Source organism: Cavia porcellus, unplaced genomic scaffold (assembly GCF_034190915.1).
Source record: "Cavia porcellus strain 051 isolate PalLab524CR breed Dunkin Hartley unplaced genomic scaffold, mCavPor4.1 scaffold_29, whole genome shotgun sequence".
NCBI classification, from domain to species: Eukaryota; Metazoa; Chordata; class Mammalia; order Rodentia; family Caviidae; genus Cavia; species Cavia porcellus.
This window is the reverse complement of record NW_026947512.1, coordinates 10,920,820-10,946,285: the sequence shown is the minus strand read 5'-3', so window position 1 is coordinate 10,946,285 and position 25,466 is coordinate 10,920,820. Positions and strand designations below refer to the sequence as shown.

The 25,466-nt window shown below is 40.2% G+C and overlaps 1 protein-coding gene across 12 annotated transcripts in view; it reads left to right on the top strand.

Moving 5' to 3' along the window:
* Rabgap1l (RAB GTPase activating protein 1 like) overlaps positions 1-21,529 on the top strand; it is a 718,519-nt gene extending 696,990 nt beyond the window's left edge. For 11 of the 12 annotated variants that reach the window (XM_063240009.1, XM_063240010.1, XM_063240008.1 and 8 more), the window contains 4 exons: positions 2,160-2,243; positions 9,535-9,606; positions 14,346-14,543; positions 16,006-21,529. In XM_063240009.1, coding sequence (XP_063096079.1) covers positions 2,160-2,243; positions 9,535-9,606; positions 14,346-14,543; positions 16,006-16,158 — 507 coding nt within the window. In that variant the 3' untranslated portion in view covers positions 16,159-21,529. The remainder of the gene's footprint in view (positions 1-2,159; positions 2,244-9,534; positions 9,607-14,345; positions 14,544-16,005) is intronic. The other variant, XM_063240011.1, reaches the window with a different exon arrangement.
* Positions 21,530-25,466: the final 3,937 nt, after the last annotated feature.

The window sequence follows — 25,466 nt, the reverse complement described above, 5'->3', positions numbered from 1 at the left end:
AGGACCATGTTGAAACAGTGAATGTAAGAACTTTGAGTTTCTTTTGATGGGTATTAGAAAGGGCAGCAGTATTTCTCCCCTCAGGCAGCTTTTAGAAATTCACCTTCTTGGAGCTATTTAGTAAGAGTGTTGAGTTTACTGTAAGTTTAGTAATTTAGGATTATGATCCAAGAGCTTTGACGAATCTGGGAATTCTGCATCCTGTCTCCAAGATAAGTGATTTTTCTGTAGTGGCTGATGAGCAAGAAGCTGGTCTCCTGAGGGTTGCTGGAGAGCCTCTGCCTCAGTCAGTCACGCTCACTTTCCTGACTCACGCCTGGGAAGAGGGAGCAGCACAGAGTTCCTGGCAGTGCTCTCAGCTCCGGTCCCTGGGGAAACTGAGACCCCCGGGGAACCAGCCTCCTGCCTGTCTGTGCCAGGTGGGAAGCCAGTCTGCGGGAAACAGCACCACCTCGGGAGCGCAGGATGGGCAGAGAGGAGTGGAAAAGCAGGCCGTTGGCCGGTGTCCTGCAGGGAGCTAACAGAGAAAGTGAGGGAGCTTCTATCACAACTAGAGAGTTTCATTTTGAAGCGTCAGTAGTCCTAAATGTAAAACAGGCTATAAAGCACTTCCAAGACCTTCATCCAGGTAACCAGAAAAAAAGTTCAGGGAAATTACACATAGAGAGATGTGTCATTTAACACCTTCGAAGATTTATATAGTGTTCTGTGATTTCCCCCCCTTGTTAGAATATATTAAAATGAGCCTGGCATTTAATGTGGCCCAACTACTTTTTTTATGCTAATCAAAAGTTTGGAAGGACTGATTATCCAATTTGTGGCCTCTGTAGGCCTCTTGATCGGATTTTTTGTTTTTGTTTTGTTTCCTTTACCTCTGGATTTCCCTGGACCACTTTAGTACTTTAGGTGAAAAGAAGCTATTGGCAAATTAACTTAACTCATGCTGTCCCTGACGCAGTGTTCAGTAGATACACACCAGCCCATGGGTAACTGGTACCTCAGCTGGGAAGGATGACATTTGGTGAGTCCTCACCTAGGACATACGTGGCAGGAATAATACGAGATATTCTGCATTCTCCCTACAGTCTATTTTGGGCACCTTTGTGAAAAGAAATGGGATCTTTCTTCTCGTTTGTCACAAGAGAAAGCTATCACTAATTTCAGAAAATTAGTGACACTCGCTGAAAGTATCTCTGCTGTCTTAAGTTTTCCTGTGGTCAGTATGTTCTTATCACAGGAAATGTCCTAAATTGTGTAAGACAGAGGGTAGAGGCTTATATAAACAAGTTTGAATCAGTATAATCACATATAGCTTTACAAATTTTAGAATGTAGCAGATATGAAAAATTCAGAAATCTTCTAATGATGGAGTCTAATATAATTGCAGTAATGTATGCACTAATAATTTGGGATGCTGCCTTGGAGAATTCATCGCTATTATAGTTATGTGCTTGATTAACTGGAGTTATGTTTTGATTGTTCAGTCAACAATTTGACAGAATTGAATTCTTTATTTTTTTATCTGTTAGCAACTGACCCCTTTTTATTACTTACTCTGTATTCAGAATTTTAGAGCCATGGGGCCACAAAGCATCTGTGGTTTTGAGAGTAACACTCATAATTTAGCCCTTCAGTGACTATAACAAGTGCCTACATAATGTGTCTCTTTAGCTTCTTCTAAATGCCCCCAGAAACTCTGGTCCATCTCAAAAATTCTTTTGTACTTCCATCTTTTCCTAATGCCAAAGCCACCTACCCCTGTATTCAGAGAAGAACTAACAGTGCCAATGGAAGGCCTAAAATGCTTTTTTTCGGTAATTTATAGTATAGCATCACGAGTAATGAATTCACTATGCCCTATTTCCTTGGTAATAAAGACAGCTTCTGAATAGACATTTCTTAGCATTATGATTGTCAATTAAGCATGAATGGTTTTATAACCGGTTGCTATAAGTCTTCTACTTTACAGAAAAGAAAAAATTTTACATCTCTGGAAGTGATTAGATTTTCAAATTATCAAATACAACTTCAGTGAGAAAAATTTATAATTTAGTTATAGATGTTACTATTATCACCGACTATGAATCAGGAAAACTTGAACACAGATATTTGTAAAATGTATCAAGAGTTTGCCTGAAACCTGTTTTGTTTTTTTCTAGTTAAAAGAAGTGTTCAGGAAACAGCTAGAGAAAGCAGAATATGAAATAAAAAAGACCACAGCAATCATTGCTGAATATAAACAGGTAATGAGCCATCGTGGATTATGTTGCTCTAAAAAGTAATTACTTTTTACTTTTGCTGTTTGTTTTTTTAGATTTATTAATTTGGTGACTTATTCTCTCCTGTGAAATAGGCAGCAGTTGGATATGCTTGCTAATAACTTGGAAGGTCTAATTGACCAAAGCAATCTGTTCGTTGTTTATAGTGTTTGGTAGATTTAGAGAGATGGGAAATATTATCATCATTGAAATTCTGTTTCTGCCTTACTCAGAAGCTAATTTCCAGTACATCACCAGTAACATTTGCCCCTTAGCAGAGTTTAATGTTTGTATTAAATGGAAGCAATTAGGCCATCAGTGCACCTTTTGCTGTCACAGTACAGAATGTGAATCCTTTTTTCCTCCTGCATGGTTAGTGGCCTGTCTTAGTTACTTTTGTTGTTGCTGACACAAAATACCTGATACCCAAAGTTAAAGAGGAAAAGTTCATTGTACCTCACAGTTTGTAGAGGTTTCAGCTCATCGTTGGCTGGCTGCAAAGGTGGAATGGCCTAGGAGAAATAGTTCATGGCGGGCAGAAGGGAGAAGGGGGCAAGGCAGCAGGGAACAGAGCCCTCTCTCTTCCCCTTACCTTCTGTCCGCTCATGCCCATGCTGGGGCAGCCCCAATCCTAGCACTACCATGGATCATCTCCGCATCACACCCTTACTGCTAGCATCACACACCCTAGATCCAGCTACCTCTGAAAAGCTCCACCTGTAACCACATGAGGATCTGGGTGCACATCTGTAGATGTAAGCCTTAACAAGACCTCACCCACTGCAGGCCAGGCCTAGCGGAAACTTTCTGCTGTGACTTCTCAGTCAGGGGAGCGCTTGCACTCCTTGGAGACATTTCTAGCCCCGTCACAGGCGGTCCCAGCAAGCCCTCATTCTAGCTGCCGTTATATTTTTTGTCCTTTCTATTGGCTGGATATGGTAAGGACTCTGGTCATTGCTGAGGGAGACTCACTGGGCTATTCATATTCCAGGCTTCCAGAATTAATTCAATACCCAAGGATTTCCCAGGGATCATCTGATATGTAGCATATCAGGATCTGATGCATACTATTTTTGTTTGTTTTTCTCTATATTAGTGGAATTTGTGTTTTTGTGTAGAAAATTAGGAAAATGTAGAAAACAGACCTCCTTTAACTTTGCCAACTAAACATATTCATTGTAATATGTTGAGCATGTATTGATGTGTAAATAATGTGCATGAACACAGTGAATTATGTGTCCATCTTATTTTTTGGGAGTAGCATTAGTCACTTCATGTGTTATGAACACTTTCTCCTAAAAATTCCTCATTCATGGAAGATTTTAGAGCTATCTTACTCTCTTTCATGATGATAATAATATATGTGAGGCTTGATGCTTGGTGACCAAAAGTTGGATTAATCTAACATCTGTCCTCTAGAAGCTTATCTTGTAAATGGGGAGATAATACCCTTGTGTGAAATAAGAGGAAAGGGCACTTACTACATGTGGGAGAAGAGGGAGCCCTTCCTGGAGAGGGAATGATTCGAGCTGTGCTACAGATCGTGGATGAGACTGAGATGTATGTAAGTGGATGAAGAGGAGATGAAAATGATGGACAGAGAGCAGCACAAGTGAGATTTACAGAAAAAAAAAAATGTTAGTAAGAAGTTCAAGCGCAGAAGGGAGGCAGAGGTCCTCTGGAGCCCAGATCCGGGAAAGTCTTCAGGCTGAGTAGAAGTTTGGATTTTATTTTGCTCATAGAAGGGATTTTTTTTTTAAATTTTTTTTTTAATTTTATTTAAGGAGAAAAGAAAAAAAAAGCAGGGAAAGGGTACAAGTTATACAGATTTACAGAAAAAAAAATGAACAGTAGGAAATCACTAGTTAATGGATTACATATTGCCATCTTAGAAATAATTGTTCAAGTCACAAAATTAAAGCTTGTAAAGTGGACATTCCATCAATGATACTGCAATCAGTTCTGTTCATTGATCCAATAAAACTCTGTGATATCATTTTCTATCTTACACACTTAAATATACATGCAGTTATATAGTTTGGAGCACTTTCTTTTCCTCTCTTTTGTACAATGACTATTACACATTTTGGGTTTCATTGCTCCCACGGTTCTTATTACTTTTTTGGAAGAGAGTAAAACCAAATGTGACATAACAGAACAGAATTGGTCAAGTCAAAAGGGTGTACATAATAGATAATGTAAAAACATAATACAAGGTGATCAACAATGGTTACTATAATGCCTCCCGCTATCTCTAATAGAATTGCCTATATCGTTAGTTATAATACAATTGAACAGAACAGTAAAGAATAAAACCGACAAAACTAAAACATTGGAGACATTGTAGGTCTTCAAAAGTAGATAAAAGTCAACAAAAATGGGCGTCATAATGAATCTCATTATCTTCACTGCTGATGCCTAAACTTTCGAACCTGATACTATCCAGCAAAACAGAATAGGGGAACATCAGTTAAAAACCAGATGGTGAGAGTAATACAGGGCTTTAAATCAAGGTAATGAAAAGTCAAAGTGGGTTACTATAATATATCCTGCTATTTTTTTCCTTTAATTAAAAGGATAAAGATAAAAAAGTAAATAATGGAGTGGAGATTGAGATAAAAGAGGGCATAACAACAAAACAGCACAGATCAAAACATAACCATTTAAGCAGAATAGTGTTTCACCACCAGATAATCCTAACCTAAAAGTAGTTACCATATTGTCTCTTTCTTTGAAATCCTTGAGTACAACTTCGTATACTGTAGCATTAAGTATATCAAAACAATGTAAAACCATTCAAGAGAATGACAACATTACAGAGTATTTAGAATCGACTAACAGAAAATGAATAATGGTTTCTGTATAATCTCCTTGTCTTTACAAGGTTTTTGCTTATACTATCATACATAATAAAATCCAGTAAGATACAACCTATTTAGACCATTGGAGACAGAAGGACAAAAGCTAGATAAGACTTCAAAACAAGATGATACTAAATCAGTATTACCTATTAAGATGTCATTTTCTCCAAAATAGCTGTTCCTATCATCCAATCTTCTCTGCCTCATTTCTGTTGAGCTCTTTTTCTGTCAGTAGCTGTCAGTTTGTCTTCTTCATTTTGTTCTCTGCTCCATTCATTGTGGCCTCTCTGCCATTATTTCTGGATTCTTTGTATTTTTCTTTTTTTAGAATATCCTGCAATACTCTCTGTAGAGTTGAATTGGTGGTTGCAAATTCCCCCAGTTCCTCTTTATCCTGGAAGCACCTTGTTTTTCCATCAATTTCCAGGGACAGTTGTGCAGGATATCTCAATCTTGGCTGGAGATTATTATCTTTCAAAGCTTGAATTATTTCCCCCCACGCTCTTCGTGATTTGATGGTTTGTGCAGAGAAATCTGCTGTAATTCTGATGGGTGTTCCCTTGTAAGTGGTCTGTTTCTTGTCTCTGACAGCTTTTAGTATTCTGTTCTTGTATTGAATTTCTGGAATTTTTATTATTATATGCCTGGGTGTAGCTCTGTTTGGGTTGTAGGTAGCTGGGGTCCTGTATGCCTCATACATCTGAGTATCTTTACCTTTTGCTAAATTAGGAAAATTCTCCTGGATTATTTCTGTGAGTAGCTTTTGTAGTTCACTTGTTTGTGTCCCTACTTCCTCTTTTATGTTCTTAATCCTTAAGTTATGGATCCTCTTATCATCTTCTTGTCTTTGTATTATTGCTGTTTGTTTCTTTGTTATTTTTAAGAAGTTTTTCATTTCATTCTCCCATATTACAAGTCTGCCCTCCAGTTCAGATAGTCTGTCCTTAGTTTCTTTCAAGCTGTTATGCCAGTCTTCTATAGACTTCTTAGTATCTTGGTAGTCCCTTTGAACCTGTTTCACGTATTCTATGCTTTCTCTGTTTTCTCCATCAAACAATTCTCCCCTTTTTTTCTGTTCTTCCATTCCACCGCCTGTTTTTTCTTGGGTGGTACTTAGCATTTCTCTAACTATTCTGCATACTTCTAGCTTCAGGTCATTGATAACTTCATTCCTGAATTGGTCTATGAGGCTCTCTATATGGTGCCTTATGTATATTGGTGCGGTGTCTGCTATTGCCTGTTTCTCAGAATTGGGGTCCGAGGAGCCTTTCTTGTTGCTGCCTCTTCCCATGCTGCCTCTTCTTCTCTGTTGCTTATATGTGCAAGCTTATATAAGAGGCCCAGCTTCTCTCCCAGTCAGCCACAGCCTGATCGAATTGCGCCAGTTAGGTGTTCCCGCTCACCGCTGCGCACCAGGGAGTTACGGACCAGGCAGCCTACGCGTCTCCCCTCCCGGCCACCGTCAGGCTCTGGGATCTGGGTTGGGACAGCCTACCAGGTCCGCCGGCAGCGTCACGCAGGCCAGGCACTTTTCACCAATCTCGCCCGAGAGGGGGATGTGTGGCTGGAGTCGCAACCGCGCCCTGCTCCCGCAGGACTGCTCGGACCCAGAAAGTCCTCCGCTGGAGTCAAACTGTGGTAGAGTGTCAGCTTCTCTCACTCACCTCACCACAAGTCAGTGCACGCCTCCCTGCCGTTCGCAGAATGCCGTTCTCAGAGCTTCTGCGCGTCTCTCTCCTTGCCGAGCCGCTGTAGAGGCAGCCAGCCGCCGCGTGGCGGGAAATCCAAATCGCGGCTTACAATGGCGCGGGGTCCAGCCTCCACACCAAGGCTTTTCTGTTCCTGTTTTAGCACCAGGAATGCATTCCAAGTTGGTTTCTCTCAGCCCAGTTCGTTCCTGAGTCAGCGGAGCATATCTCCACCTGCTTATGTCTCCTTAGTCCGCACCATTCCTGGCTTCTGAGCCGAGTCTTTCAGAGAGCCTCCGGTAGTTGCTGTTATCTGTCCGCCATGTTCTCCCGGAAGTCCATAGAAGGGATTTTTGAGCAAGGGATATATTGGTGGCATCACTCTGACCCAGCAAGGAATGTGGCACTAATGGCAGAGACCCCAGGAAGATCACAGGTCATAAAAAGCTGTAACACCAGAGTATGAAGAGAAAGGGCACCAAAAGCTAAAATGAAGTAATAATCAGAAAACAGAAGAGAAGGATACAAAAGATAGTCTTTGCCAGTCAATAGACAAGGAAGAAGATGGAAGCTGATCCTGAGATTTTAAATTAGGGTAACTAGGGACAGTTAGACATAAATCAACATAAGGAACATTAAAAACCATGCCTTGTGTGCTGTGGAATTTGCCACCACTGCAAATGCGTTTTTTTCTTATTGCCACATTTTGCCACTATGTAAATGTCACAGGCTTCAAGCAGTAACCTTTGGGACTATTCTTGACTATTATCTTGCAGGCCCTTCAAGTAAGGTAGAAGGTAGCAGACTTTCCTGTTTGAAGATAGGCAGGATGCAAAATTTATTCTAAATTTATGCTGTAACTGGAATTGGCTATGTTTCAAAATGCTTTTGTTTTGGAGGTTGTTGTTTGTCTGTTTTTGAGAGACAGCATCTCATTATATCAGTCACTTTGTAGCCCAGTCTGGCTTTGAACTCAGAGTGATCCTCCTGCTTTAGCCTCCCAAGTGCTGGGATTACAGACATGTGCCACCATGCCTGGCATTAAATACTTTCTTGGGAAACAGTATATGGTTTGCAAAAATTATGGGTGTGGGGGCTGGGGATTTAGCTCAGTGGCATAAGCGCCTGCCTTGTAAGCAGGCAGTCGTGAGTTCAATCCCCGGTACCGATAAAAAGGAAAAAGACAAAAAAAATTATGGGTGTGCTCCATCCCCACCTACCTGACCCCCAAATTGAGTCCTAATCCTTATATCTGTGCTGAACATGTTCTCAGTCACTGAGCTGCATCCTTGGACCTTTTTAGTTTGTTTGTTTGTTTGTTCATTTGTTTTTTACTATGAGACAGGTAACCTGGCTGGCTTCAAAGTTATGATTCTCCTGCCTCAGCCTCCCAAGTAGCTGGGGTTATATGTGTGTGCCATGATACTCAGTGACTCTTCTTTTTAACATTACTTAATAATATAGTCCTTCTAATTATTCCACAGGTTTGGGTCTGGAAATATTGGAAACTGAATTCAATAAGCAAGCCTTGGTCTTGAACTATTTGTTAGTAATTGGAATTTTTTTAAATGTCTTTTGATAGTAGATTTATATTATGTTTATTTCTAGCCTTAGACTTTAAAATTTGACTTTTTTTTCATCATGGAATGTTTCTGTATTTATTTATTTATTGGTTCTGGGGGTTGAATTGGGGCCTTCACACTGAGCCACCTCTCAGCCCCTATCTTTCTGTTTTTGTTTTCATTGTTTGAACAGGGTCTTGCTAACTCACTAACTTGCCTACACTGGGTTCGAAGTTGGGGTCCTCCTGCTTCAGTGTCTCAGTGCACTAGCATGTGCCTCCGCTCCCAACTCCTGTTTTTAATCAATTTTAATCAGTTTCTCTAAAATAAAACATTCTTATGTTATTCAGAGGCCCCCCCCCAAATTTTTTATCGGTACTGGGGATTGAACTCACGACCATGCACTTGCAAGGCACGCGCTTATGCCACTGAGCTAAATCCCCAGCCCCTGACCACCCAAATTTTTAACAAGATCTTTTTTCCTTTAAACTCATGGATCATAGATATTATTTAATAAACATTTTATGTTCTTTACCAACTTTGTATTCATTCTGCACAAGCTTTTCACTTGCTTCTTGTGTGTGGCAGTTTGCCATCGTGAGGGAACCGAGACTCACGAAGAGGAATGAGTTTGTCTAGGGTCACAACACTATAAACCGGTAGAACTGGACTGGCTTTAAACGCAGAATTTGTCATCAGTGGCCAAGCGTTTGATTTCCATCCTGTGTTGCTAAATCATTTAATAAGAGTTTTAATTATATTATTTCCTGGTTGATTAACTTTCTTTGCTTCACTCTGCTTCTGCTCCTTTAAGGAATGCTTTGTGACTAGAAAGAAATTCTTTGGATGACTAGATAGGGGGGTTTCCAGTTCAAAATTCTCTTCATCCTGTTCCCGGCATAATTGGAAGTAGTCACAGAAAGCTAGCCACGGCAAGAAACCACATGTATCCCAGCTCTGTTCTAGCGGTCCACGCAGAGCTGTGTCTGATGAGTGGAACTCAGGCCTCTGGGCTCCTTTCGCAGGGGGCAGAGCCGCTCAAGCCGCTATCTGCTCATGTCTGCGGGGTCAGCTGTGCTGCTTCATGAGCCGATCAGGTGATTAGGTAGGTAAGCAGGGAGCCAGTTGTTCTGCTTTCCAGTAAACAGGCTCTTCTTTGCCTTAGATCTGCTCCCAGTTAAGTACCAGGCTGGAGAAGCAGCAAGCCGCGAGCAAGGAGGAGCTGGAAGCGGTAAAGGTAAGGCGTGGCCTGGCTTTCACCGGGAGTCTCCTGAGCGTGGAAGAGCCAACCCTGCCTGTTTTCTGTTGTGGTGTGGAGCGCACCTCTCTTCTGTTGGGGTGCGGCTGCCTTTCCTGGCGACCGAGACAGTGTGTGCCCATAAACCAGTGTGGGATTCAGCGGCATCATCCTGTCGCTGTCTTCAACAGTAAACCCCAAGGGCAGGATGGAATTTAGCTGGAAAAATTGTGTATGTTAGATAACTGGCTGGTTCTTCAACCAGATTTTCAATGGCTTTGTTTTAGTTTGGTTTGGGTTTTTAAAAATTAATTGTATTGGTGTATTTTAGATACACATATTGATCACATTGGTTATAGGGTGTTTGTATCTGTTCGCGATGTATCTTTTTTTCCCCACTCCCCTCCCCTCCCTTCAGCCCTCTTGCCTCCTTATTTACAAAAGCTTTGTTGCCATTTTCTGCTGATGCTTTTTTTCCCTTTTCCCTTCCTTCTTTTCCCCTTCCCCCTCCCTAGCTCCTCTCCCCATTTGATCATTTCCTTCCTATTTCGCAGCATCTGTTACACATTTTGGTCCTTATTTACCCTTTTGGTTTCTTTTTATGGGGCAGGGGTGGGTGGGTAATGGGAATTAAACTCAGGACCTCACCTCACGTTTCCGAGGCCATGTCCCTGGATCACCTTTTGGTTTCTTACACCAGAGAAACAGTGTGACATTTTTTTTGTCTTTTTCATTTTTATTGGTACCGGGGATCGAACTCACGACGGCCTGCTTGCAAGGCAGGTGCTTATGCCGCTGAGCTAAACCCCCAGGCCAACAGTGTGACATTTTACATGTGTGTCTAATCTGTTTCATTTGAGAGTATGATCTCAAGATGCATCTATCAATGATTTGTTTTTAAAGAAAACCTGGAGCAGAGATTTTTATGCTGCCCCCTGGTGGTAACACTCCTTATGTTACTGCTATAGTTGGGGGGAAAAGTTTTAGAAACAATAAACAAAATGGATTTATGTTCTTAGGAAGCAGCATTGGCACAGTCAACTCTTGGGATCATGGCACAGAAACATGGCATTGTATTTGAGTATGTTTAGATTTCATACTAGTGAATAAATTGTGGGGGCAATTTAGCATACAATTAACATCTTTAAAAAGTTATATAATGCCTTTAATCTTCATTTTGTATTCTGTTCAATAGAGATAACTATCTGGTTCATACAGTCCTTTTGGTGGTTAAATAAGAATGTGTATAAAGTGCTTAGGTTAGTAACAGTAAGTATATATTTTATGTTAAAACCTGAAAATATGAACCTTGTTCTGACACTGCATTATAAAAGTGGTTTTTTAAAATATCATTTTACAATACAGTGATCTGAGATTATTAGTGAGTAAAGAAAGGTCTCCCTCTCTAAACTTCGTAAAATTTAGGATCTTATCTTCTGATCTACTTTTGTACTTCTTTTAACTTAGCATTTACCAATGTTTATATATTATAGGTCCACTAACCAAGGCTGAATTGATGAACTATCTTGCCATAAAAGGGTTAGCTGTCTTGAAATCTTTATGTAAATAAAAATGAAGCAAACATTTACATTGATCACATTTTAAGAGTTTAATAAGCATCTACTATGTGCACAGATGTCGGACTGCCACTTTGTTATAAGAATTACACACAAAGAAGAGGTCAGAGTGCTCCTATAAGACAACTGCATACACATGAAATATTTAGGAAATAGTTCAGGTTGCGGAGGGGGACTATGTCGGCCTCAGAGAAAGCAAATATAAGAACTGCGGAGCAAAGGAGACTTTTTGGAGGAGGTTGGACTAAAACAGGATGGTTAGACAGTTGAGAAAAGGATAAAGAAGGGCGTTCTGAAGAAATTGCAGGCGCAGACCCAGAATGAGCATGTTAGTGTCTCATGAAGGAGAGACAGATGTGATCAGGGTTTGTACTAAGAAAGAGAGAAAAGTGTTGGATAAGTGAGTGAGGCCACCCAATGAAAGGTCATGGCGGTCCGAAGGAAGGGCACGCGCGGTGTTCGCCACAGTAATACGTGTGTGTTCCTTTACTTTATTATCACTTACACGTGCACTTGTCTGCATTGTGCTAAGACTTTACATGCATTAGCTCCTTAACTCTAACTACCTAGAAAACACAGTTTTGTATCTTCTTATGTTAATGATGAGGATCAAAACAGGTAATTCTTTGGTCAAAGCTACACCATTGGTCAAGAAGTAACTCCAGGACTTGAACCCAGGGAGTCGGATTCTAAAATCCATGTTCTTCTCCACTAGACTACTCTACCTCCCCTTCTCCAGAGCTACTTCCTCTTCATCGCATTTGGCATGATGTGTCAGCTTCTTACTTTCCCAGCTTCCTGTAACATCATTTTTCTACCATGGCTGCCCCTCCTCCCATACACTATAATCAGAATGAGCATTCGCAAGTGTAAATTTGATTCTGTCTTTCTGGCTATCAGTTTAGAGTTATTCTGACATCTAGTCAAATCAGATTAATTATATTCAGCACAAAAAAGTGTTGATCGTGCTATGTGAGAGCAGTCTAGGGCCACAAAGCTGCATTCTTGATTGTCATGACTGACCTCCACACTGGTGACCATCCTCAGTGGCACCTAAAGATCAGAACTTCCAGCTGGAGCTTCTGTCATCACACCCACACTCTGGGGCAGGACTCCAGGCTGAAAGGAGAGGCAAGGACATAGGGGCCTTATTCCAGCTGGGTAAGCACTTTCTTAGAATTCCGCGCCATATTTCTGCTTATATATCAGAACGGAGCTTCACAGCCACCCCTATCTTAGAGGCTGAGAAATGTTACTGTATTTCTGGATTCTGTGTCAGCTCAAATAAAACCAAGGGTCTGTCCCTAAGGAAGGAGAGGGTGCTGGGTGGATTCAGCAGGATCCTACCAGGTTTTAGCACGTGTGCGTGCATAATAGACTGCAGCTCCATGGAGCTGATTGCTCTGTCTCCAATTGATGTGGTGTGAGGTCAGGCGGAGGGAATGAATGCATTTTCTATAGGGTAAAATCAGGATTTGGTGGCATGGTATTTAAGGACATTTACAACCTGGCCACAGAAAACGCGTATCTCCCTTCCTACCCCCCTCCCCCCGCTTTTGTATCACTTATACTCTTCTTGGCCTTTCTGGATCCTTTAAGTTCTCAGAAGGTGCTACAGTTTTGCATGTTAATTTCTCTGGCACAGTGTTGCCTTCCTCTTATGATATTAGTCTATTCCTTATCTGGTTCAGCCTAATAAAATTGCTTACAAAGCTTGTTAAACTTTTAATCATTTTGGACCTAGTCGAATGGCTATCATATACAGCAGATATTTGTAGTATTTTGTGTCAGAACTGGGCTACTTATTCTTTCAGAATCTAAGACAATGGTATGTGTTTTTTTTACATGTCTGATGAATATTAGGAATGTAAAGCATGAGACAAACATGATAAGAAAAAGGTCAGTAGAAACAGACTAGGTGACTTAGGTATTTGGGCTTTGGAAGGGAAAATCTTGGACATGTCAGAGGAGAAATTGATGCAGGCGTAGCTGATGAATAGATGACACTCAAATCTTTAGGACTCAATGATGGAGTGACCCAAGCACAGTGACAATCAGCTTGGTACAGAGTTATTTTATGGATGTGTGAAGAGAGAAGTTTAATTATGGTTAAGGACACATTGAACTTTCAACAGTAAAGCATCAAAATAGAAACAGCATGTAGTATATTTTCTAAGTTTTAAGTTTTTAAAATTAATTAATTTTTATAGTGCTAGGGATGGAACCCAGGCCTTGTGTCTGCTAGGCAAGGGGCACTGCTGGCTACATTCCCATCTCCATCCCCATTTGTAATTTCAGGTGTTTTAGGAAAACAGTAGCATCCCTGTGTTGGAAGCATTGCTGCTGTTCAGTGTCGGTTGCTTGATTGGCAATTGGGAAAAGTAGTGGAGTTGCTTCTATTATTTTAAACACTGAAAAGCATTTGTTTAAGGTTGAACAATAAGACAAGTACTTTGTTGTAAGGGTAACAAGTCAGGTGAGATGACCTTCCGTCTACTGTACACAAGTTCCTTTAACTGAGTTACTTCATTTATAAAATGCAGTGAGAATCATGAGGAGTAAATGAAACGGTACAAGTAGAGGGCAGAGTGCAGGGCTTGGTGCCTAGTAAGAGGAATGGTAGTAGAAATTTCCAGAGCAGGTTGCAAAGACAAGCAGAAATGTTTCTAGGGTCTTTCTTTTCTTTTCTTTTTTTTTTTTTTTGTACCCAAGAGCGAACTCACAACCTCAGGTTTGCCAGCTAAATCCCCCACCAGTGTCTTTCTAAAGATACTTACGGAAAAAGGAACAACTGTCTTGGGTAGTTGAGTTTTGTGCTGACTCTAACCATTTTAATTGCAGAACAAAAAAAATGGCTTCCGAAATGGGACTGCATCAAATGGCAATAAGCAGTATCTTTAAAAAATCCTATCAGCTAGGCGTAGTGACACACACCTGTAATCCCAGCACTCTGGGAGCTTGAGGCAAGAGCTGTGCAGATTTGAACCCAGCCTCGGCAAGTTATCAAGAACTTGTCTCGGAACTTCAGGGGGTGGGACATAGGTCAGCATGAAGGCCCTGGTTTCAAACCTTGCACCCCTGGCCAAGTCGTGCATTAGTTTAGGAAATGATTTATCCTGTGAAAGACACTTTGATGTTGATCCTGTCTTTTGGGCATTTCAGGGTAAGATGATGGCATGCAAACACTGCAGTGACATCTTCAGCAAGGAAGGTGCTTTGAAACTGGCAGTCATAAGCAGAGACGACCAGGGAATTGAAGCAGATGATGAGAAGGACTCGCTCAAGAAGCAGCTGAGGGAGATGGAGCTGGAACTGGCACAAACTAAACTACAGCTGGTCGAGGCCAAGTGTAAAATCCAGGTTGGTGAGCTGACCGACGGTCAGTGAGGAGAAGCCAGCAGTCATGGTTCAGGCTGGCTTGGTAGTTTATAATACGTCCAGCTAGGTCAGAACCCTGTTGACTATATTAGTTGTATATATTTTTTGTCCACTAAAGTCCCGCAAAATCGCATTTTACACCATGTATTTTTTAAAAATTTACTTATTTGTTATTTTGAGACAGGGTCTCACTATGTAGTTTAGGCTGGCCTTGAACTCATGGCAGTCCTCCTGCCTCAGCCTCCAGGTTGCTGGGAAATTAGGTGTGCATCACCATGCTTGGCCTATTAAATGAAATTTTAATCAGTAAAATTGTATCTTATGAGAATTTAAGCATATGCTCTTTTGATTTTGGTCACTTTGGTGGCTGATACTGAAAGCGAAAGGCCAGTTTGCTCCATTATCTTTATTTCAACGGCTGAGCATTGGCAATACCTGTTTTTTTTCTTACAAGTACCTTTTTTATCTTCAGCTGATTTTTTTTCATGTATCACTTTCCGCTCTCTCCCTCTCCATATGGGAAAATAACATAACCAGAAACAGAGTTGTGGCTTCTAGTGGGCTGTTCCCCATTTCCTTTCCCCAGTGACCCCTACCCACCACCATGTGCTGCCGTGACACCGACCTGTGTCGTGCGGCCACCTTCACTCGTGTGTGATCGGAGCCCTGTGTGTTTTCATGAACCAAGGCCTTGTCTTTGGAATGGGGACACTTTATACTAACTGTAAAAACTCACTACATCCATGTGTTTTTTTTGTTTTTTTTTTTTTTTTTTTTTGTGGTTTTGAATATGTTATTTTGGGTTTCAACTGAAACCTAAATTTTTTCTAAGGGAATAAACCAAAATGATAAAACAGAACAAAACAAAACAGAGAGAACAATATTGGATTTCAAATACAAGACAGAAGGAAATCCCCCATAGTTGCTATATTGCATACTGTTATCCTCTGAATAAATGCTCAGACTACCAGCTTTAGGCCTGCAAAGTCAATCAAACAGTACAAGCGTTCCGCTGTATTTTTACTTCAGTGGCTATTGTCTCAGCCTGTGATTCCCCCAGTGAGCCATTTGCTGGGGCGTGGGGGGCTCCTTCTTGTCTCCAGCCTGCACAGTGGCTGGCTCATGGGAGGGCACAGGTTGGCTTCTGAAATCTAAATTTTTACCTACATTATAGGAGAAAAAAAATATAGTAACTTGATTTTACTTTTCAGAAAAAGCAGAGTCTGCTTTCAGTGGTAACTGTTTTAGCTCTAAAATTTTTCTGTCCATTAAGGGGTCAGTTAAATCTTTCCTAGGTTTTGAGGGTGGGAAACTGGCTGCATAGATCCAGGGATTCCAGAAAGTTATATTCTCAGTTTCTTTTAGCAGACAGAAAATATATATGTGTGTGTATATATATATATATATATATATATATCTCAAATGACTTTCTTTCCTTAATTAGGAACTTGAACATCAGAGAGGAGCCCTTATGAATGAAATCCAAGCTGCAAAAAACTCTTGGTTTAGCAAAACCCTGAACTCTATTAAAACGGCCACGGGCACGCAGCCACTGCAGCCACCACAGGCCACCCAGCCACCCAAGGAGAGCACATAGTTCCAGCCTCATTCAAGCCCAAGAGCACAACGATCAAAACACGAAAACCTAGGATTCTTCCTGGGGTCCCTTTGAAGGAGGCCAGAAAGCAAACCAGAATCTTCCAGAAGCTCTCTCTTCCATGACGCTTTTCAAAGGGACGTTCAATTGACCTGATTTATGTCGAACACCTGTTTTCCAGCTTCTTCAGTGGAAGGCCATGTTCAGATCCATCATAGTATTGCACATTACTTTATATGCCTGGTATTTAGTTGGAAATTAGTAATTCAGAACTAAATGTTTTTTATTTAGAACTAATTATTCCTAATAATTTTCATCTTACATAAAATTGGAGACATCTGTTATAGTAAGGTAGAAGAGATAAGATCTTTGTCATGGAAAAACATTTTTTTTTTTTTTTACACTAAACTTCTTTAACTTTCCAGGATTTTTTCAGACAAAGCACACGGTAGGGCTGGTCATGACCACTGTCAGGTTTCATCCTGAAATTGATTCCCAGGGTAGCAACACTCCTGTCCCAAGGAAAGAACAGACCAGGGGCTGAAAAGTCTCCAAAGAGATTTTGGGTTATTTTCATTTTATGTCAGGTACATCTGGAAACAAAGTGCCAAGAAGTGTGGGATAGATGAGCTTTTGAGAACGCTGTGTGAACAGAATTGAGATCTTGAGAAACACACAATAAAACCATTTCAGCTGTGGTATTCTAGCAGCTCGTTTTAAGAACTCACATGGGACTTGGAAGTTCCTAGCATGCCTGTGCACAAATACGGGTCTGACTTCCGGCAACTGCAGAGTGACAGGTGCGATCATGAATTGTAGACTTAGATCCTGTGCACCGGAAGTCTGGCAAGGCCCAGACCTGTGCTGAGAATGGAATACACTGGTGAGCCAGGGACAAAAGTAATGTCTTCTGATGTTGGCATACTTGCTAAAGAAACGCGAATGTTTGGTAATTTTGTCAAAAGACATAGTGTTGAGATGAAAATTGAGGTCAGCTTTACATTATCTTAGTTTAAATTTAGGGAACATTTCTTGTATCTCTAGCACCCTAAAAATATGTCCTTCGTTCCTGTAGGTGAAGAGACACAAATATATTTGTAACATATTTGATTGAATATAAGAACCTTTATAGAAATGCCTCAAGAAAAGGTGAACCTATTGTTTAAAAATTGGCCAAAGTATTTTTTAAATTACATTTAACACGACTATACAAATAGTACTTGCAGAAAATTGTTTAGTAAGAGCAAAACTAACTTTCCATTTATAGCTATTCAAAAGATATCTGGTCTTAGGCTGGGGATTTAGCTCACTGGCACAAGTGCCTGCCTGGTAAGCACAAGGTCGTGAGTTTAATCCTTGCTACCAAAACAAAAAACAAAAAAACAAACCTAAAACATATCTAGTCTTTTCTCACCAAACAACTTTAGCTACCGTAACACTTATTGATACTCATTCTTGGCTTCAATGGCAAATACTGTTTGCAAAGGATCTTATACTCTGTAGTGCCAGAATGGTTCTCTGTGCCATCTGTTGCAACTCTAACACATTCTTAGAAGTTAGAATCAAGTAACAGCCTTTATATAACCCCAAGGGGACACACTACAAGTTGCTCATGATAGATACTTTCCTCTAAATTATCTTTAAATTCTAAAAAGTGAAATCTTCATCTGTTTTTACAATTCGTCAAACTGATTAGGTTTTTTTGGTATGTGTTATATTTTTCAAAGTAATACTTTTGTTATTTTTGATATCTTTCATCATAACTTCCTTTCTATCAAATAGGAAAAAATCCGGCAGTCCAAGTGTCTGTGTTGACTTTAACATTCCCTACATGGCAGTTTGGATAAGCTATAATTTTTTTGTAATATATAATGACTAGAAAATTATATCTTGGCATTCATTTTTATAAATCATCTACTATACTAAGTTTACTGGTACCTTGAATTCAAGAAACCCTGTACAAATCACCTTTTCCAATGGCCAGCTAAATTAAAAACACACTTTTATGTTGTAAACACATAGGACCACAGGGAGACCCTTTTGGTTTCTCAGATTCCACAGAATGCCTCATTACATAGTTTTCCTTATATTGTTGTTGAGAGAGAAAATAATGGCTTCAGGTCAAGCCTTTATCTACAGAGTTGGCTCAATTTTGTAGTCCTTTTTCTTTTTCTCTTTAAAGAAAATCCCAAGGTAATACATTCTAAAAGTGTCTTATTAGTCTTTTTGAAATAGGGTCTCTGTGTGCAGTTCAGGCTGGCCTTGAGCTCATTTTGTAGCCTAGTCTCGTCTCAAACTCAGAACAGTCCTCCTGCCTCAGCCTCCCAAGTCCTGGGTTTACAGGCGTGTGCCACCACGCCTGACTCTGAAAATTGACAAAGCTATCAATGTTGAGTTTTATTTTAACTTCTACAAAAGATAAGAGCCGTATGTACTTTTTCTTTCTAACTCCAGTCATATTTATGTATGTATATATCGGCATACTATTAGTCTAAATTTTCCCTTACTGCATTGCCTTTGAGTCAGTAGCAACAGAAAGTGAAAACTGTGGCGTGTGCTCTGAGGGTCACACAGTGTGTTTTAATAGGCTGTGTTCCAAACCACGTGTCCTTTGACGTCTGTTCGAAAACTCATGCAGCCCAACACAAAGCAGTACTAGTTTTAATTTCACTTATTTTGGGACACATTTGAGAATCGCAACTCGTCTTGAATTACTTTTAGAAAGGAATTAGCCAGCCAAATATCGATTCCCAAACATTCCATTGATTCTCATCCTTTTCCTAGAATGTATATTACATAAAACATTCCTTTAAACATCTAATATTTGTAATATCTGAAAAGTGATCACTTCTCTTTTCCTTAAATACCATATAATAAAGTGATTATAGTTCAACTTTATTCAGTAATTCAGTTCATTATCTTTTGTATCTTGAGGGTCTTATTTAACACATTCTTTTAAAGCTGAAAGAAAGTGAGCTGAATTTCACAGTGCATATGTTTGGTAGCTTCCCAGATCAGAATTTGGTTATATTTAGGTACATATAATTTAACACAAAGTTCTCAGTTACCTAATGTTCTGTATATGAATGTGTATCACGAACATTAGTAGAAATATCAAACAGGCCTATGACCTATGTTTCTATATGATGAAGATTCTCTTTTCTCCTAGCTAGTAATAATTTCTTCTTCTTTAAGTTTCTTAAATTTTCTTGGTCAAATACCGATATTGGGATATTTAATAGTGTTTATCTTGTCTGGGTTGTTTTTTAAGCTCATCCTTTCCTACTGTATATTATTTATTTTTTCTCAAACTCCTCCATGTTCCTTAGATATTTTCTTTTTTTTTTAATTTTCCTTAGATATTTTCTAGTTAATAACTAGTGGCTTAATTTCATGGCAGAAGTGATGAACCCGAGACAATGCAAAGGTGCAGACACAGGAGGGAAGAGTTAGACCCTTAGAGGAGTCAGTCATCCGGGATAAAAATCCACACATGACTGATGCAAGGGACTGAGCTTTCCTTTACTGTAGCTACTGTAGCTACACGTCTACTGTCTCACCAACACTGTGCATCAAACACTAAGGAGGATGATTCGAGGACTTCGTTAAGTAGGGAGAAAACTTAAAAATACCGTTTTGCCTCCAGGAAAGAACACTTAATTATTTAGCAAGATGATTGTATTATATAATTTATCCTTACAAACACTATAATAGCTTTGATTGTCTTACTGCAGTACAAGAAAATGGGAGAATGATCAAATTCTGTTGTATGATTTGAGCGCTTAGCTTTCTGTTTGTGTGTGTGTGATTAGCGATATTTTATATAGAATTCCTTGCCTCTTTTGTATATTGATACGATACAGCCAAATACATGTTGATATGTCAGAACACAGTGATCAAAACCAGAAGACTGGACAATAGCTCTGCAGCCTGTTTCCAGCTACCAGGTGTATGAGTACAACTCTCAAGTCCCCATGCTTAGCTGGAACTGTGTGGCAACATTCTTCCTGTATGAGTGCTGTCTGTACAATTAAGGGTCTTTACCTTAGCAACTTCCTTACCTTTTAAAATCTACAAAATGACACATTGTGGACTGCACCTCAACAGTGATGCCCATCTTGAGTTGCAAACAAAACGTAGATGTTTATGAGATTTTAGTGATTACAGTCAGCTGTCTGGTATATCAGGTTTCCATCTTACAAACTGTATGTCAGTCTTACCTACAAATGAATTTTCGACCTGCTAATAAAAATATCTTCAGCTGCGCATGGTAGTGCATGCCTGTGGTCCTAGCACTTGGAAAGGCAGGAGGATTGCCATGAGTTTGAGGCCATAGTCAGTTCAAGGTCAACCTACACTGCATAGTGAGACCCTGTCTCAAAAAACTAAAAATAAATAACTAAATAAAAATATTTCCAATATACCCCATTCTCTCTACTTCTATCTCTGGTGTACCCTTAGTTGTGTTCTGAAAAGTTTAAGAAAAATGATTCATTGAGAAGAAAATAAACATTTTAAGTTACTTTTTTTTTTCCACTGGAAATTGATTTGGGGGTGGGCGGACTGGGACTCAAACTCAGGACCTCACGCTTGCCAGGCAGGCACTGTGCCACTGAGCTATTGATTTTTAACATGTAAAAATTTTCCATGAGCTGTAACTAATAACTATATATTATATATGGAATAAGATAAAGGAAACGGAATTGTGAGATTATTATAAATACATCAAAAGACTGGTACCATGAAAGCACATGAATAAAGCTGGAGATGGTCCCAGGATCTAAGATGTCCCAATAGATTTTTTCATCAGTTTCTCTATTTTTGGTAATTTGCATAATGCATGGATTCAAACAAGAGGAAAAAGTTTCCCAGTCAGGCCCACTTTCTTCCAACTCCTACCTCTCCCTTGCTAAGGAGGTAGTAGAAATTCTGTACTATCTATTTTTATGAAACTTACGATTTTACCTACATTTTCTGTAATAAGGTTGTAGAATAAAGAAGTTGATTAGTACAAACAGTGCTAATTAACTAATTGAAACATTAGGTATCAGCCTCTTCTATCAACACCAAGTAGATGTTTCCACAATTCCATGTATTATGTATAGTACACTCTATAAATGTAAATGTAATGCTTGTTAAGAAAAGTGCAATTTATTGTACATTGTCCCAACAAATGTTTACTTTTATAATTGTTATGAACTTGAACTGGATTAGTATCTTGTTTTTATGTGTGAATGAAGCCTTGTGAATAAACAGATGCAACCAAGAAAGTAACAAGGTGCCTGTTTTTGTGAGCCAGTGATGTTTCTGATGCTTTGTGTTTGCCTCTTTGGCCCCATTAAGCCGTAATAAACATTTGTTCCAAAGTCCATATATGTGTCTGCTTTTTTTCAAGTTGACTTTACTCTGAATCGCTTGAACTTCGTGTTTTGTCTTGACACCTCTTCTGACACTAGGCTTCAGTGAACTTGTGAGGAAAGCATCCAGGGAAAGAAACCATTTTCTCCGTAGTGCCCTGCAAAATTATGCCGTGGACAGCAGCACTGCCAACTGCTGTGCTCTTTCTATTGAGATTCTTTGGTTGCAAGTAAAAAGAAAAACCCCTTTAAAGGCAGTTACTGTAGTTATGTAGAACGTTAGAGGCACCTGTAGCGAGGGTCTCAAAACCCAAACACTGGGCCTGAAAGCCTGAAATGACACCAGAAAATAAGACCACCACTTCCATTATGGCTCTCCTGTGTGTCTTCTCAGATAATCCTTATCTGTTTCATTTTTCTCTCGGGAAAAAAGTTTTCTCTGCTCTACATACATGAATACCAACTTTACAAGTCCTCTCAAATAACCAGCAGAGATGGAGTATGATCCAGCCTGCGGATCAATCTGTGGGGTGTACCTGGAGGGGGAACAGGGATGAAATAGAAACGGGGGAGACAGAGATGGAGACAGGATGAGGATTCCAATCAAGTCTCGTTTATTCAGGAAGTGATTACATCTTTTATAGGCCAAGGGCGGGCTGGTGGGACAGGAAGAGGCTACGGGGATGAATACAACAGGGTCATTGTCACGTCTGGGTATGTGATGTAAGCAGGAGAGGATTATGGTTAATGTAGGCAGATGCATCATATGCCCATAGGAGAGAGATGGGGAGGCAACGATGGGGCGGTCGTGCCGCTCCCTACAGGAGTAGCCATCTCAGTGTCTAAGTCCAAATTCTTGCAGAATTCTAATTGGATAATTCTGGGTCCAGTGGCTGCTGCTAACCTTTCAAGAAATATAAAAGTGGGTAATGCTGTCCTCCAGAGTTAAACAGAGCTCCAGAGTTTTGCCTACAAGTGGAGAGAGGACCCCAATACATGTCTCTTCCCGCATTTATGTTTTGTTCTGGTGTAAGGGGTGGGTTCAGAATGGGAAGAGCTCAAAGCAAGCCAGTAAACAAGCTGTTCAGCTGTGAAGAGGCAAGGTGCCCAGGCCAGCCAGGAAACAAGTTGCTAGGCAGAGGGGAGGAGACTGACATCTTCCTCCTGAGTGTATAAATACACTTCTATGTTTGAGCAGTGCCTTTCCTCCCATCAGGAGAAGGGGCTCCACCTGACCTCTGCTTTTAATTATTTTCCCACCCTCTCACAGTCCTCTCCCCCCCAACTTTGAGAGTTGCACTGGTATATGGTGTGCCGGGGGTCCATGGAACCTAAGTGAAAGCTAAGAGATTAGCCAGCTCCTCTTAGAACTGTTAGGATTCAGAGTTATTAAAGATATTAATCAGCTCATAGAATTACAGACGGTGGCTCAAATCTAGAGTGCAGGCCGCTTATATTTGGCCCATGTGGTATTTTAATGAGAAATTTTAAAGGAAAAATAAAAGTCAAAATTATTCAGAAAATGTCCACTATAGGAGGTCGTGAGTGGGTCTGACATGAACAATATCTGAGGGAGGCAGGAAGGCTGATTTTTTTTTTTTTTTTTGAGACAGGATCTCACTATGTAGTGCAGGCTGGCCTTCAATTCACAGTGATCCTCTTGCCTCAGCTCAGCCTCCCAAGGGCTGGAATCACATGCATGTGCCACTACACCCTGCAAAGAACTTAATTTTGAAAGGAAAATTGCCGAAAATGAAAACAAGGTAAAAAGGTGAGTGACATCTTCCTTCAATGTCAAACCAAGGACTAGGGGATTGCAGTGTGCATCTTGCTGTTCACTCCTGGTTAAAGGCCCTGTACTTTATCTGTATAGTTTTTGTCTAGTAGAATGTAAATCCTTAGTTTGAGTGGAACAGATAACTCCAAAGTTTATACTTTATTACTCCATAGGGTATTAGCCAGTTTGTACCTAACTTTGCAACTGTACTAGCATTTTACACTAGCTGTACTAGTGTTCCATGAAGTTGCTTATAAATACTTTGAAACAGTTTTAACATCCTAACTAATATCCTCACCTGCTAATGAGGTAACTAAACTATTTGTCATGTATACATATAGTTGTATTTTCATGACAACTTTGATTTTATCTTTTTTTTGAAATGGTTGGGTTTTTAAAATATTTTATTTTTTGTCTTTGTGAGACAGGGTTTTGCTATGCAGTTCAGGCTGGCCTCAGACTGGTGGCAGTCCTCCTGCCTCATCCTCTCAAGTGCTGGGATTACGCCCCACACTCTGCTGAAATACTACTTCCACAAAATCTCTGATTACTATCAAGGGAAGACTAAGCAAAATCTTTTAAACACTTACTTGCAAAGAAATGTGGCAAGAACACCAGCTGGGAAGTTCAGGTTTTGGAAGAACTGGCTCAGCCAAATAAAGATGACAAGTACAGTATTTAAATTTTTAAAAATCATACAATTTCAAGTTTTTGAACCTAGAATTGGTTCATGGTGGGGAAAAAAGCGATCTTCACACTCTCACTGCATATCTTCAAACTGTACTGCAAAAGCTAGAAGTTTTGTTCTATTGATTTTAGGGAGTCTTATTTTATAGGAAAAACAGGCTCTAGGTTTCAACTCCATTGAGGTCTAGAACTAGACAATTTGCCGCATGTATATGTGGTTGTGGTGCCACATTCTACCTCTAGCTTTTCATATTTAGTTTTCATCACTAGTTTTATCTCAGGGTGCAAGGTAGAGGTGTGTGGGTTATTTCTTCACTTCGGGGATCCACTGTGCCCAATTAGAATGGCAGCAGGTCAGGGAGTTTTCCTTTTGTATGGTGAACATATGGACTGGCAGAGACTACAGCTAGAGAGAGAAGCCAAATTGAATTTGTTTTGTTGACTCATATGGATGGAAGATCTGAACTGTTTTAAATGCTGGTAAAAAGAAAAACTGGGAGAGAATGAGGGTAATCATGTCATGTTTATAGGAAACCAAAGCAGAGGTGGAGTCTTGCAGGGTAGGTGTTTTAGAATGACAAAGGGGCCAGGGGATGGTTCAGGTATAAAGAGTGATAAAACTGACAATCATGAATCGAGCATGACAGGCCAGGAGGGAACAAAGTGAGATGTTGAAGGACAATATGTATAATGTGGCAGTTAGAGAGCAGGAGTGCTGGAAAAAGAAAAGTATCTTTGGAAAAGGGCAGCTTTGTGACATGATGAGGTTTAAGGCACAGTCACAGATGTTGTTATAAAACCTGAGCTAACACTTATAGCACATATTGAAAGGGTTTTGGCCCAGACAGGACACTATAGCCAGGAAAGCCTCGACCAGAACCAGAAAGCCCCTATCTCCCCCGCCCCTAGGAATTTACCTGTGCCGCCATCTTCAGGGAATTTACCTATGGTCGGGGAAACCTAGGACCAATGGGCTACCCGTGCATCCCTGATGCCCCCTTAGGCTCCACCCCAAACCGAGGCTACTTACATACCCCCCACGGCACGTGTCCGCTGGAGAGATCGCTGGACTCCAGTGTTGGGGGGAGTCGGTCATCTCTCTCCATGTTCTCAGAATAAAGGCCTCTTTTTGTTTTATACTTCTCATCTTTTGGAAATACTTTTCATCTTTTGGAAATAATCCTATCACATATACCTAGTATATTTTTTTAAATTGTGCCATGGTGGGTTTTTTGGTTTGTTTTCGTATTTTGTATTGTCAAACACAGTTGGGGGGGGCTGGTACCAGGAATCAACCTCGGGACCTTGTGCTTGCCAGGCAGGAGCTTGTGCCACTGAGCTATATTCCCAGACCTCTCCAAACACTGTTATTAGGTACTCTAGTCCCATTTATACAGAGGAACACAGAGGCTTCTGAGATTTTAAATAGCCCTAATATATGGCTAATAAGTTGTAGAAACAATATAAAGTTAATCAGTTTTACTCAA